Source organism: Cornus florida, unplaced genomic scaffold (assembly GCF_030987335.1).
Source record: "Cornus florida cultivar Cherokee Brave unplaced genomic scaffold, ASM3098733v1 CherokeeBrave_3.0.0_Hap2_Chr03, whole genome shotgun sequence".
In the NCBI taxonomy this organism is placed as follows: domain Eukaryota; kingdom Viridiplantae; phylum Streptophyta; class Magnoliopsida; order Cornales; family Cornaceae; genus Cornus; species Cornus florida.
Window position 1 is genome coordinate 8832860 of NW_026775573.1, and position 15648 is coordinate 8848507.

Consider the following 15648-nt stretch of genomic DNA (forward strand, 5'->3'; position numbering starts at 1 on the left):
GATTGAATATAAATTGAATATACATCTTTAAAAAATTCAAACTCCCAAACCCATCCTTACATTATGTATGTGTGTATATAATTGGAGTGTGATTCCGACAAACATGGGTTTTTCGTTGGGAGTGGTTTCACATAACAGAAGACTTGGTTTTTCCATGGGAGTGTCGGTGATTGCGCCGGTGTTGTTGCCGGAGTTGTAGGTGTAGTGGAGTCAAACTGTTGGCAATAAAGTATAATGGTCTTAAGGGCAACTTTGTCATTTTAATTTTTTTGGAATGGCACGTGATCAACAGTGGCATAATTAACGGTAAGAAATGGCCGGAAGGCTACCGGTGGGTAAATTTTGCAAAAAATTTGATAGTTCAAGGGGTTAATTGTAAAAAAAATAGTTGAGGAAGGTTTTTAGGGAGAGAGAGTAAAGTTCAGGAGGGTTTATTGCAATTTACCCTTATTAATTTTGTACCAGTTGCATAAGTTTAAGTATAATTGATGGATGCTATATACAATCAAAGCAGCTGTTTTGGTAACCAATCTCCATAGTTTTTATTTTTTTAAAAATTATAATAATAAAAAACTGATCACATAAAATTTCGGTTTTGAAAATAGTCATCTGTTTCAAAAAACATAAAATTGATTTTAGAAAATTATAAAAGAAAGTAGTTTTTTTTTTTTTTTTAAAATTAATTTTTTTCGAAAACAGCTGTTACAAACTGTTAATCAAATAACTTTCTGTATAATTTTTTGATTGGGTAAATTCTATTAATCTGGTTTGTCAATATTTACATAGACTCCATTTACGTTCTATAATCTCAGGTACCTCCTCTTTCAGTAACGCCATCCAACTTAATAACGTGTTATTTTATTTGTTTTACTCAATAAAAAAGTGACCTTAATTTCTAAATTATTAGTCTCAAAATTGTGAGAGAGTAGTTGGTTGCTTCTTTCTTTCTGATGCCGTGCAGTCTCAGCATCCACTATTAACCCAAAATATTGGTTGAGGTTGTATTATAGTAACTTAAAAATGAAAGTTTCTGCAGACTGTAGCGCACTGCACACTCGCTTTTTTACGTTTGACTCGTCCGCCAATCATCATTTGACACGTAGTCATAGTTTATTGGATGATTTTTTCAAGTTAAAATTTTAGTCTAGAAAATATATAAATATTCTTGTTTGACCGATCGGCCTTCCAATAACAATTATTTTTTATGTTAATTTTTTTTTTTTTTAGCAAATTATAAATATTATTCTTGGACCAATTGGTTAGTCTCTTGATTTTTTTTTTTCCCTAGAGACTTAAAGTGTTGAAATTCCAGAAAAGAAATAAGAATTTTTGGGTGGAGAAGATCTCAAACATTTATTTACTCTATGACTGCAGGATGAAGCTAATGAAAATTGTAATTTTATTCTCATATTTTAAATAAATGGTATCAATAAATGTACTTTTATTACATTGGAAAACTTGATGCCATTCCTCTCTAAAATCAAAGAGTTACGTGATACTTTCTCAATTTCAAAATAAATATCATGTTATCTTTTTTTCTCAGTCTAAATGCTAGTTCACTTTCTTTTTTCAAATAATATATTTTATATATTTTTATATATATTTTTTAATTTTAAAATTTTAAAATTAAATATTCAAAACTTAAAAGGATAAGTTAGTAATTTTTAGACATGTATGCCTCCTTAAAAATTACTCACTTAGATTAAAACGGACGAAATAATTGTTACATTAAAGGAAGAAAAATCGTTTATAAAAGTCAAAGATTTACTAATGACAAATAAAGAAAGTTAAAGTTGAAAAGTTTAAAATTTTCTCCCTTAAATTATATATATATATATATATATATATATATTCTTATTTCATGTTATTGTTTTGTAAAATTTACTTCCAATAATAATTTAACTACATTATTTTGTCTTAAGGGAATTTAAACTCTCGATCTTTGAGATGCCGGTTAAGAAAAAAAGTTTTTTTTTTTTTTTGTTTTGGTGGCTATGACTCTATGAGATTAATATTTTGTTTTATTTTGTTATTTTAAAAATATACATGTAAGACTTTTTTTTTTCCCTCCTCTAATCACGAGGAAGTTCTTTTTCTTTTTCCTTTTACTCTATTCGATAGAAAAGAGACGAAAGGTCGGCCTCAGTCCTTGACTCCTTTTCAAATCTGACGTGGACGTTGAAACATAGTTGACGATGACCCCGCTATGCTAAACTGCGCCTGGAGCGCAATACACACGCCGTCTCATCTTTTCAACTTCTATGCGCTCTACGCACCTTGCGTATTCGAGTCTCTTTCTCTATCCTCAATCAGTAGTTAAAACTGCGTTGACTGCAAGAAAAACAATAACTTTTTTCCGAGTAAATACAAAACCTCGCTCTCTCTTTCTCTCTCTCTCTCTCTTCTAATTTTTTCTCTCTCTAGATAGGAAAACCACAACCCGGCATTTGCTACCATCGCTCGCCGGAATACATCCGCCGGTTATATACCGACAAGCTTCTCCGACAGTTCCGGTTAATCACTTACTCTTACCTTTGCCTCTGGTAAACTCTTCTTTTATCTTTCAAATCAGAGTTTTTTTTATCATTTAGCAGTTTCAATTTTTGTACCTAATTCTTGAAGTAAAGTTAGGGTTTCAAAGCTCGTCCCTTTTCTGTTGCTGTAAATATAGATTGATTATGCTGTGCTGTGTGAACTGGATATGGAGCTATTCTGATCTGTAGGTGTTGGCGGTGATGATTTTGATTTATTTGGAATCTAGGGTTTTGAGCTCAATCATTGATTGATGATCCGTTTTTGGTTAATTATTTTTGGGGGGATTGAGATCAGTGATTGGACTTTCTCTTGCTTCAGCTGGAGAGTAGGGAATCTGGGGTTTGAAGTTGTTTAGCCTGTGTTTGGTGGGTGTCTTATTGGTAATGTATGGCTGTTTTATATGCGATTAAATCAAAGCCATGAGATCAGTAGGTGATGCTGGTTTTTTAATGGTTTAAGATGTGGGTATTTTTGCAGATTGAGGTTAGAACTGCAATATCAAGTTCAGGTTTAGTAACTTTATTTTGATGTTCTGTTTTTGGTCCTATTTGGCTGTTTTTGTTTATCAAGCATGAAGAGGTTGAGGTCAAGTGATGATCTTGATTCATTTGGAGATAAGGGTGTTTCTAGAGATTGGGGAAGAAGGGATGACGATTCGAGTTTAAGTAGGTCTCTGTCTTATCGAAGCTATTACAAGTCTGAAAATGGAAGAAAGGGTTTGTCCTCTTCATCGTCTCGGTATGATAGGTTAGAAGATGATCGTGAGAGTTCTAGACCAGTTCGGAAGCGACCGGATTATGATGTCGACAACTATGATAGGAGAAAGAGTTATGATCGGTACAGGGACATCAGTGACCGAGGGATTCTGAGCTCTTCGCCACGTGGTGGATATGGTGGAGATCGGATTCATCGAACAGAGAGCTTTTCTGGGCCAAGGAGGGAATTTCCGAAAGGGTTTAGATCAGAGAGGGACCGGTCACGGAGAGAGGGGAGTGTTTCTTCGTGGCGGAGATTTGGAGGAGGAAAAGATGTTGATGAAAGTACCAGGACTGTTGGCGAGTTTGTTAAAGGAAGTAGAGTGGCATCAGATGATATTGGGAAGGTGAGATCTCCACAAGGATTAAGAGATGCAAAATCACCTGCTTGGTCCAGAGATGCCATATCACCTGCTTGGTCCAGAGATGCAAAATCACCTGCTTGGTCGAAGGACTCTGGAAGCGAGCAATCTAAGAGTGTTGAAGTGAAGAAGAGTGAAGATTTGCAGGTAGAGAGTGGCAATACCAGTGAAATGGAAGAAGGGGAGCTGGAACCTGATCCTGAACCTGTTCTTGAAGTTGAGCCTGTAGCTGAAGATCAAGCTTCTGTCGGTTTCAACTCCGATAAGAAGGAGCTTGAGAGTGAGCATCTGGATGAGAACAAACGTTTAGAGGATGGTTCAAAATCATCATCTGAAGAAAATATAGAGCTAAATAAAAGTAGTGTTTCTGTGGAGAAACCAAAAGATGGATCCTTGGAACCTGTTCAAGATGTTAAGGAAGTCAACTGTATACCGGATTGTCAGGGCAATTTAATCCACGAGACAAGCGGCTGTGGAGATGTAATTGGAACTGCAGCTGACGATGAAGGTGGTAAAGTTGAAGAGAGTGCCAGGGAAAACAGCAATCCCGAGAAGGAAGAAAGCAATGATAGATTTGCCGAGAAGTCGCCGCATTTGGAAGAGAAACACAAGGAAGACAGGGATATAGATCTCGATGTCAAGGCAGAGAATATGGATTTAGCTGAACCAAGTAAGAAAGTCGCAGAGGAAAATCGAGCATCTGAAGTTGTTTTATCACTTGTAACGGAGGAAATAACCCAAAATTTCAAGGACAAAGGAAAAAATGTGGCTGTTTTGCCTTCTAATGTCACTTATTCTGCAGAAGATGGTGTGAAGAATGAAAGAGAATCCGGAGGCCTTTTAACGCACAGGGATAGTGAGATGGAAGGACCCAGTACCAGGGGCTTTGAGTTGTTCTTCACTGACCCTGTTAGAAAGCTGGAGAAAGCAGATTCATCTGGTGTTACTAAGCCCAGAGATGAAAACTTGGCACTCGAACCGCTTGAACTTTCTCTTAGCTTACCGAATGTTTTGTTGCCCATCGGTTCCCACTGTATGGCGCAAGCTCCTGGTTCCCCTAGTCATGGGAGGAGTGTTCAGTCCTTTCCCAGCACATTTCGTACCAATTCTGATGGATTTGCTGCTTCAATGTCTTTTTCAGGTTCTCAACCCTTTACCCACAACCCAAGCTGTTCCCTAACACAGAATTCATTCGACAATTATGAACATTCAGTTGGTAGTCGTCCTATATTTCAGGGAGGGGATCAAGTGTCCCCTTGGCAAGGTCAGTCTTCAAATGAACATAAAAACAAAGAAGCTCCAATGTATCAAAGGATATCATCCAACGGAAATGGCATATATCATCAATCTCAAGCATCACAAGGTATTTTAAATGGTCAAGCTGTGCATGGACAGCATATTAGAGTTGCAGAAGGAAGTTCAAGAATACCTGTTGGACTGGATCGGCAGTTAAGTATTCATAAACAGTTATCAGGAACACAGTCGAGGCACCAGAATGACGTTAGATCCCCTTCACAGAGTGTTGGGTCTCATGAAACTGGATCAGAATTTAGCAAAGACAAGAAGCGGGTCATGAGAGAGAAAAATGGTGGTAGTTTATACAAGAGCAGTAACCAGAACGGAAAAGGGCAACTTTTGATGGGTGGAGCTGATTTTGTTGACCGTTACATCACCATGATTGTTTCTGAACCACTACATGTAATGGCTAGGAGATTTAACGAAATGACAGGAGAATCTGTAGCATGTTTAAAGGAGGCTGTCCGAGATATCATTCTGAGTCCGGGAAAGCAGTGGCAACTATGTGCATTACAGAAAGCATTACAAAACAGAGCTGACATTACCTTGGAGATGCTACAGAAGTCCCATCGAGCTCAATTAGAAATCTTGGTGGTTCTGAAAACCGGTCTTCAAGAATTCTTTCAAAGAAATTATGACATACCATCTTCAGATTTGGCAGAGATCTATCTGAACTTAAGATGCAGAAATCTCACTTGTCGGAATCTTTTGCCTGTGGATGAATGTGATTGCAAGATTTGTGTCCAGAAGAATGGTTTCTGCAGTGCTTGTATGTGTCTCGTATGTTCCAAGTTTGACATGGCATCTAATACATGTAGTTGGGTTGGGTGTGATGTATGTCTTCATTGGTGCCATGCGGATTGTGCATTACGCGAGTCTTATGTAAGAAATGGTCGTAGTGCGACTGGGGCTCAGGGAACAACAGAGATGCAGTTCCACTGTGTTGCCTGTGATCATCCTTCTGAGATGTTTGGTTTTGTGAAGGAAGTTTTCCAAAATTTTGCAAAGGATTGGACAGCTGAAACTCTTTCCAAGGAACTTGAATATGTCAGAAGGATTTTCTGTGCCAGTGAGGATGTGAGAGGGAAACGACTGCATGACATTTCTGTTCAATTGTTGTCAAGATTGACAAATAAGTCTGATCTTCACGAGGTTCGATTTCGCATCATGGGTTTCCTTACTGGTAAGTGTTGTACTTAACAAAGAACTTTCCTTTGTTTGTTAAACCCTGTTATTCATGAAGCTAAACACTCTTTCACTAGTTCTGTTTTTGGGAAAAACTTAATAAATATTAGGAAGATGGAATCTCATGCATTTAAATTTTGTAAACTTCACTCCTTTTTGTGCTATTGCTTTCCATTAAATGTATTAGGTATATGCATCTCAACCATCTTGTATTGCACATTATTTCTTTCTGTTTAAACTTCTTTTGTATACTTTTCCAACCATCTTGTATTACTCATTATTTCTTTCTGTTTAAACTTCTTTTGTATACTTTTCCATGGAAAAGTAATTTCAATTTGGCAGTCGTCAGTACCCCGACATCTTTGTGGACACTGACTGGGAATGGGTGTACATGTATTTAGAGGCTTTAATGTATCATCGGACATTGCAATTTTAGATCTGCCGACGTGAATACCTGTTTCTAGTCTTATTTTTATCCATAAAAAGGGTTATTATTGTTTTTTCTAAGTGATTATCACGGCATAGCCACTGGTTTTAAAATGATTGTTTTCTATCTTCTATTTCTTTCAAATGGTATTTGCATATGTTGTTTTGATTATTATTACTACACATTTGGTTGCTTAATATAATTATGGTTCTGATCATATAGACTTTGTGTTTTGGTGACTGAGACTGGTTGACTGTTCGGTATGATGGCTTGTAGTTGTAGCTATTTTATTTTGCTGCTTCATGAATTTGGACTCTCTCTTTATGCTCTTTTGTGAATCATCAAGGGGTTGAAACATTTAAAATTGATAATCTGTTGATTTCTAACTATTTGTTAGTATGGCAAATGGCAAATGCTTTGTTACTATTGGGGTATCATCCACGATTCTTGAAGTGCCCCAGTGGGACTGTAATAACAGCTATATATTCAGCGTTATTGAATCTACAATCTAACTGAAAGTTTGCAACTTGCATCTCTGTGTGTGATTGCAGGAACTGATTCCTTCAAGTCTGGCAACACGCCCATTGTGTCTGGAAAGGAGCTATTCATCAAGAATCACGGAGAAGGGAATAATGGGATTACTGGGCCCAGCCAAGAAGCTTTATGGCTAAAATCTGTTTATTCAGAAAAAGCTTCTCAGTTGGAAAAAGATGCTGGTTTACTTACCAGCTTTGATCATGGCCTGAAAGATAAACGCACTGTGATCTCAGATTTGCAAAGGAGCACCCAAAAGGAACCCATTTTTGATGAATTAGAGAGCATTGTGAAAATCAAACATGCAGAGGCTAGAATGTTCCAGACACGCGCTGATGATGCAAGAAGAGAAGCTGAAGGCCTGAAACGCATTGCAATTGCCAAGAATGAAAAAATCGATGAAGAGTATACAAGTCGGATCAGAAAACTGCGATTGGCTGAGGCTGAAGAAATGCGCAAACAAAAATTTGAAGAGCTGCAGGCTCTAGAACGAGCTCATCTTGAATACTTCAATATGAAGAGGAGGATGGAAGCAGATATTAAAGATCTTTTGTTGAAAATGGAAGCTACAAAACGAAACCTTGCCATGTGAAAAAAGGAATAAATAAATCAATCAAATTCCGGGAGGCTTCATGAAGCGCTTCTTTAGGATGATCAGCAGAGTATTTCTTAAGAACTATTATCAGCATCATGGGTAACTTTTACTTTCAGACACTGAGTTTTCATATGCTTGTGTTATTTAGTAGTCCACGTAATGTTATCATTGTTTTTAGGCTGTATCTTTTAATTTAGTTTTCTTACTGTGCACTGCTAACCAGAATATGTACAGAGACTGCTGCATATCTCTTTATGTTACAAAAGATAGCCAGTGGTGGTCGCAATCTAGAAAGAGAAATTTAAATCAAGTTTTTGTTACTTGAAAGACATATTGGCTATACAATTGCTTTTTTGGTGTTCTTTGATAAATATTTTGTAGACCAACATGGTTGTCAAATAGGATGATGCATGGAAGGCACTTCAAATGCTTTGACATGTAGCTGTACTTTGTGTTTCTAGGCAAGGAAGTTCGATAAACGAAACATAGTGGAAGACAATATTGGTTCTTTTGAAAGGAAAAACTGAATTTTATTTACATAAAACATTTGGTCGTGATCCACACACTTAGATTTTATACAAAAAGAAATATGTTCTTTTGCCTTTGCCTGACTTCGCATAAACTGTTGGTTATCAGCCGGGCAAATTACACTCCTTGCTCGTGGTTAGGAAAATTACATTTCTTGGGTGCGGTTCTTTTACATAGTAATAATATCTGTTGTTATCATTATTGATATTCTTTGCTTTTCACTGTAACTCTTTTTAATTTCCCGCTTTTTTTGGAATCAAATTCTGGAACAACTGTTGCTATCTAAACTAGGGCTTCTCTTCCTCTATAGATGTCGATACAGTAATAGAGGTTACGTTTCAGTTAGTATTTCATTTTATTTTATTTTATTTTTGTTAGAAGTTATATATATGTATATGTTGGGTCATTATGTAATTACATTTAGTTGATAGGACCCTTGTGTTATTATGCAAGACTTGTACCCTTTATATATAAGCCTACACAGGCTTATTAGGGTAGTGTGTTGAATATACAGTATATATGTTTTGCTCTCTCTATCTCGATTTTGAACATGGTATCAGAGCAAAATGATCATGGGTGTGAGAGTCAGTAGGTGGGTTGTTCTTGTATAAGATCTGAGTTCTTGTATAAGGTCTGAATAGCAATTGGAATCACGATTGTGGTTTTGGTGTCTTTGCCGGCAGCTTCTCATTCGTCGTTGTCGGCAATTCCTTGTTCACCGTAGTCGGATCTGCAGCCTCGTTCGTCGTCATCAGATCTGAAGCTTGTTCGTCATCGTCTCTGCTTTCTTCGTTGTCGCCGGCAGCTCCTCTTTGGTTGTCAGCGAGCTCGCCGACATTTGCCGTCTCGATTTGCAAATGTGAGGTTGGTTTTTTGGCCGGAAGTTGTAGTTACTGTTTGTGATTGGGTTGCAGTCGCCTCCGCCGCGTTGTACACCGGTGTTTGTGAAGGTGTGAAGAAGAAGACCCTTGTTTGGCTACACGGTTATGCTATTCCAACCCTGGTTTACTAAACCTGGGATAGCTATTCCAATTCCGGTTTACTAAACCAGGGATAGCCCAGATTCGACCCGTTTAACCAGGATTCGGCCCGTTTGTCCATATCCGACTCGCCTATCCGGATTCGATCCTTTTACCACCGGACCCGACCCGTTTGCCCGGATCTGGCTCGTTCCCAGGTTCGGCCAGAATACAACTTCTGCAATTTTTTTTTCCCTCCTTCTCTGTTTTCCTGGATTCAATATGGTGTCCAGTTCAGATTTGCTTTCTCCCACATTAATTCTTCATTCTCCCATGACTTCAGTTAAACTCAATAGAAAGAACTACATACTGTGGGCTAAATCTGTTGCAATTTTTCTCAAGGCAGAGGTCTTGGCAATCATCTGACTAAAGATAAACCCAAGGAAACTGATACTTCTTTTGATGCATGGGAAAAGGAAGATGCTCAGATCATCTCTCTGTTGTTAAACAGTATTGAACCCAAATCAGTTCAACTTTACTTTACTTGGATACTGCCAAGGAGATATGGAACAGATTGCAACAATTGTATTCTGGGACAGGTAATATTACTCGTGTTTATGAGCTCTGTAAGCAGTACTTCCATCTTGAACAAGGTAATCATAGTATAGAGGCGTATTATTCCACTGTTATGGGAGTTTGTGAGGAGTTGAATATGTATCAGCCCATTACTGCTGATGTTCGAGGTATGCAACAACAACGTGAGGACTTTAATGTTGTTCGTTTTCTCACTGGTCTGTTATCAACATATGAGCCTTTTCGTGCACAGATTATGGGCAGTCCCACCCTTCCCTCTCTTGCTGAGGTGTTCTCTCGACTTCAACGCGCTACACTTGCCAGTGACAACTCAAATTTGAATTCTGGGCAGAGTGGTGAGAGTTCAGCTTGGGTAGTTTCAAAGGGTGAACATAATGCTTACCGTGGAGGTCGTGGGGGACGCTCCACCCATGGTGGTCGTGATTCATGGGGAGGATGTGGCCGTGGCAGGGAATCACGAAAATGTACTCATTGTGGCCTTTCTAATCATACTGTGAACTTTTGTTGGGACCTTCATGACAAACCATCTGGTTATGCCAATCAAGTTTCCTCCTCTACGAATGATGTTGCTTCTCGATCTCACAACGTATCTGAATCAGAAACAGTCCCTGTTCCACGGGATGAGTATAATCAGTTTTTATCTTATAAGCAAGCATCTAATTTATCTTCCACGGCTACCTTTTCCCAGTCAGGTAATGCGCACACGTGTCTATTGTCTTCCATTCGCAGTCCTTGGATTGACACTGGAGCATCCGATCATATGACTGGATGTTCTTCTCGTCTATCTGATTTTAATTCTGTACCTTCTTCTGAAAGTGTTACTTTTGCTAATGGTTCATCCACTCAGGTTTCAGGTTTGGGGACAACTCAACTTAGTGATTCCTTGTCCCTCTCATCTGTTTTATATGTTTCGCAGTTTCCCTTTTATTTAATGTCTATCAGTAAGCTTACTAAATCTCTCCAGTGCTCTGTTACATTTGATCTTACTTCTTGTGTGTTTTAGGATCTCAAGACGAAGAAGAAGATTGGTACGGGGCATGAAGCTGGTGGCTTATATTATTTTGATTTGGAACCTTATCCTATGGCTCTTCAGTCTTCTCTGTCTCCATTCCAGCGGCATTATCGTCTTAGTCACCTGTCACTTCAAGTTTTGAAGCGTCAAGTTCCTAGTCTTAGTCATTTGAAATTCTTATCATGTGAAGTTTGTCAACTTAGTAAGCACCATTGCGTGTCTTTCAAGTCTAAGGTTAATAATCGTGTCTCTAGTCCTTTTCATTTGGTTCATTCAGATGTATGGGGTCCAATAAAGCATTCTTCAATCAATAAATTTCATTATTTTGTGACATTTGTTATGATTATTCTCGCCTGACTTGGTTGTTTCTATTGAAAGATCGTTCTGAGTTATTTTTAATTTTTCAAAAATTTCGAAAAGAAGTCAAAACTTAGTTTGGATGCCCAATTCGTATTCTACGTTCTGATAATGCTATGGAGTATTCCTCAAACCCCTTTGATACATATCTTAGTGATAAAGGAATTATTCATCAAAATTCATGTGTTTATACTCCTCAACAAAATGGAGTTGCAGAACGTAAGAATCGACCTCTCTTAGAAGTAACCCGTGCTCTTTTGTTTCATATGCGTATGCCTAAACGATTTTGGGGTGGTGCTGTTCTTACTGCCTGTCATCTTATTAACCGTATGCCGTCATCTGTATTAGATGGCAAATCTCCATATTCTATCTTATTTCCTGATTCTCCCTTGTTTTCTCTTCCTCTTAGAGTTTTTGGATGTGTATGTTATGTCCACAATCTTGGTCCTGGTTTTGATAAACTAGACCCACGTGCCACAAACTGTGTCTCTCTTGGCTACTCTCGTTCTTATAAAGGTTATTGCTGCTATGGTCCTGTTTCTCAACGGTACTTTATTAGCGCGGATGTAACTTTTTGTGAGTCCATCCCATATTTTTCAGATAATGATTCACTTCTTGATATCACTCCCGAGTCGCCTCTTCCTGCGGTTCCTCTTCCCTCACTTTCTCTTCAACCCAGCTCTCCTTCACCTGCCCTGTTTCAGGTGTACAAAAGAAGACCAAAGCCATCTGCTGTCGTGCCTCCTTCATCATCTTCAGAGTCTTTGGATCCGACAAATTCCACTGTGTCTGATTCCTTGCCGATTGCACTTCGTAAAGCTCCTTGCTCGTGTGTTACTAATCATCCCATTGCTCATTATGTCTCTTATAATTCCTTGTCGCCATTATTCTCATGTTTTTCCTCTAAGTTATCTATTACATTTGTTCCTAAGACTGTACATGATGCTTTGTTTGATTTGGGTTGGAGGAAAGCCATACAAGATGAAATGGATGCTTTGCATAAGAATGGCACATGGACTCTTGTTCCATTACCTCCAGGTGCCAAACCTGTTGGTTGTCGCTAGGTATATATACTGTGAAGTATCTTCCCGATGGGTCCGTTGAGCGTTTAAAAGCCCGTCTTGTTGCCAAAGGTTATACCCAGACTTATGGTATTGACTATGATGAGACGTTTGCACCTGTTGCTAAGATTTCTTCTATTCGTGTTTTGATTTCTCTTGCGGCTAATCGACATTGGCCTCTGTTTCAGTTAGATGTTAAAAATGTCTTTTTGCATGGTGACTTAGCAGAAGAGGTTTATATGGAGCAACCACCTGGGTTTGTTGCTCAGGGGGAGTATCTTCACACTGTTTGTTGCCTTAAAAAGGCCCTGTATGGATTGAAACAATCCCCACGGGCTTGGTTTGGAAAATTCTCTGAGGCAGCACTAAAGTTTGGTCTTTATAGGTGTTAGACTGACCATTCGGTATTTCACTAGCGCACTAAAGCTGGCTTCATAATTCTTGTGGTGTATGTAGATGATATTGTGATCACAGGTGATGATTCTGAAGGCATTGCTAAGTTGAAGTTGTTTCTGCAATATCGATTCCACACTCAAGACTTGGGCAAACTTAGGTATTTCTTGGGTATTGAAGTTGCTAGATCCAAGACGGGTATAAGTTTATCCCAACGAAAGTATGTGTTGGACTTATTAGAAGAAACAGGTATGTTAGGTGGTTGTCCTGTTGATACTCCTATGGATTCAAATACAAAACTTGTAGCTGATGTGGGTGATCTATTTAATGACCCGGGCAGATTTCGTCGCCTTGTTGGGAAATTAATTTATCTCACTATTACTCGACCTGATATTTCATATGCTGTTAGTGTTGTAAATCAGTTCATGGGAGCTCCTAGAATGCCACATTGGATTGCTGTTCTTCGGATTCTCCGATATCTCAAGCAAGCTCCAGGTTTTGGGTTACTATATAAACCAAATGGTCATCTCAGGGTGGAAGGTTTTACAGATGCCGATTGGGCCGGTTCTCCTTCAGATAGGAGATCTAGTACAGGCTACTGCACATTTGTAGGAGGAAATCTAGTTACATGGCGAAGTAAAAAGCAAACGGCGGTAGCTCGATCTAGTGCTGAAGCTTAGTATAGGGCAATGGCCCATACCATTAATGAGTTGACATGAATACAACATTTTCTAAAAGAACTTGGGTTGACAGTTGAAGCTCTTACTCCATTGTTCTGTGATAATCAAGTAGCAGTTTACATTGCATCAAATCCTGTATTTCATGAGAGGACCAAACATATTGAAGTTGATTGTCACTTCATTCGAGAAAAAATATTACGTGGGAGCATCTCTACTCCATTTGTGAAGTCTGAAGATCAATTAGCTGATATGTTTACCAAAGCATTGGGTCATAATCGGTTAAGAACTATCTGTTTCAAGTTGGGATTATTTGATATATATTCTCCAGCTTGAGGGGGAGTGTTAGAAGTTATATATATATAAGTTAGGTCATTATGTAATTACGTCATTATGTAATTACATTTAGTTGATAGGACCCTTGTGTTATTATGCAAGACTTGTACCCTTTATATATAAGCCTACACAGGCTTATTAGGTTAGAGTATTGAATATACAGTATATATGTTTTGCTCTCTCTCTCTCTCTCTCTGGATTTTGAACAATTTTCAAAATTTTGTGAATAATTTTATACATATTGTATGTCAACTAAGGAATTGGTAGTGTTGGAGTCTGGCATTTATGATCCTTAGTAACCTTTTAGAAAAAGCCTTTGGTTTGATGACCTATGGAATTTTGGATTGTGTCTATATATTTGTCTTCATGGCCTATGAATTGACAATTTGACATTATCTAGGAAAATTGAGTAAAAATCTAGTTATATGTGTACATGCAATTTCAGCAACACTGCTCATTTCGGTTGAAAAATGGGCAATTTGAAGTTGGTATATGAGCCTTTATAGGAAAAGACAGTGAATGCCGCATTATGAACCTCATGAAGCTCATTCATTTTTATTTTGATTTTGATTTCAAACTGTTTAAATCGTTGTAAAACTGAGAAGTTTACAGAAAATGTTTTTAGATTTAAGTAAAATACCAGAAAATCAGAGGAAGGGTATTGTATTTCTCAATGAGGATGCAAATGTCAGGAAAGACCCCAAGAGAAATGGGTGCAAAAGGTTTGCAGATCTACAAACAGCTCGATTCCAATTGCCATTTTTGATTGAAGGTTCATGATCATATATTACAGAGGTGTTAGTGATTTTTAGGTTAATTTCAAGCTAGTTGTATGGTGATAAATGAGTTTATAAATATGCTAGCTTTTAATTTTTACTTGGTGTTAATTCTTAGTTGTATGTTTAATGTTCCATTTTTATATCATGAATTTTATTATTATTATTATTTTTTTTGTCATGGACTATTACCAGTCGTGGAAATTCTTGATAGAGAGGAGTATTATTCTGTGTGATCTGTGTGTGTGTTTGTAGGTGTGCAGAATGCATGACTAAAAAGTATGGAGGATGACGGCATCTCCATTCAATAAGTAGTGTGTGTGTGTGTGTTTTTTTTTTTTTTTGGAATTAAGGAGAGCCCACTAATGGTTTCTCTTTATTTTCACTTTGGCTTCTTTGGGTAAGATAAAAATAGCAAGAAAATATAGGAAACGAAAATTCCTGAATGGTTTGATTAGCAGGAAAAGAAAAAATTTTAAGAGAAAATTACTTTCTATAATCACTGAACTTTTTAATGAAATTTTTCTTACAAACAAACACAAGAAAATTTTAATTTCTTGAGAAAATGAACTTTCAATAATGCTATTTCTTTTGAGGTAAATTTTATGATATTTAAATCATAAAATGTTAGCAATTTTAAATAATTTTCTTAAAAAAATTTCATGCTAATCATATAGAACGATGAAAAATTTAATTTCCATCTCAACAAACATAAGCCTTTAAGATTGTATTTAATGCTCTGTTTGAATGCTTTAAAACGAATGGTTTTTAAGTTTAACAACTACTACTACCATTAAAGTTTTTACATAATGTGTAAATTGATCTAACCATTAATTTAGTCAAAGTATAGTTTAAATGTGTCGGGGAATTAATTTGTACAAAATTCAAATTTCAGGAATATTTTCTGCGCACGAGGAATGTCATATACATTATAAGTACATTATAAGAGTGTTTTTTGTGCTTCCCTATTTTTAAATCCTTCATTTCAAATCAATTTTCAACAGTGTTACAAGAATTGAATCTTTGTGTGTGCTACAATGGTTTTTACTCAAATTTTCAAAATGATTGTCAGTTCATTGTTTATAGATACAATCCAAAAACTAAAATGGTACCCTCTCTCGAAAGGAGAGTCAAACAAGCCTTCTCAATTTCCCTTGAATGCACGCCGGTGAGTATTCATTTCTTAATCTAAAAATTATGTGTGTATATATATATATATAATAAAACTATAATCCAACTCTCAAAGAGTAATTTTTAAAGCCTAGT

The 15648-nt window shown here is 37.2% G+C and overlaps 2 protein-coding genes across 3 annotated transcripts; both read left to right on the forward strand.

Annotated features, from left to right (window-relative positions):
• The first annotated feature begins 2342 nt into the window (after positions 1-2342).
• LOC132299347 (protein OBERON 4) lies at positions 2343-8060 on the forward strand. 2 transcript variants are annotated; one of them, XM_059795886.1, is made up of 3 exons: positions 2343-2543; positions 2672-6131; positions 7112-8060. In XM_059795886.1, the coding sequence occupies exons 2-3, from the start codon at positions 3107-3109 to the stop codon at positions 7684-7686; spliced, it is 3600 nt and encodes a 1199-aa protein (XP_059651869.1). In that variant the 5' UTR covers positions 2343-2543; positions 2672-3106; the 3' UTR covers positions 7687-8060. The 2 variants fall into 2 exon arrangements, with proteins under 2 accessions (XP_059651869.1, XP_059651868.1); XM_059795885.1 differs by having other exon boundaries at positions 2343-6131.
• Positions 8061-8767: 707 nt separating this feature from the next.
• LOC132301059 (uncharacterized) lies at positions 8768-12203 on the forward strand. The gene is made up of 7 exons (XM_059798347.1): positions 8768-8805; positions 8901-9076; positions 9132-9200; positions 9579-9686; positions 9776-10617; positions 10774-10984; positions 11356-12203. Exons 1-7 carry the CDS (start codon positions 8768-8770, stop codon positions 12201-12203), a joined length of 2292 nt encoding a protein of 763 aa, XP_059654330.1.
• Positions 12204-15648: the final 3445 nt, after the last annotated feature.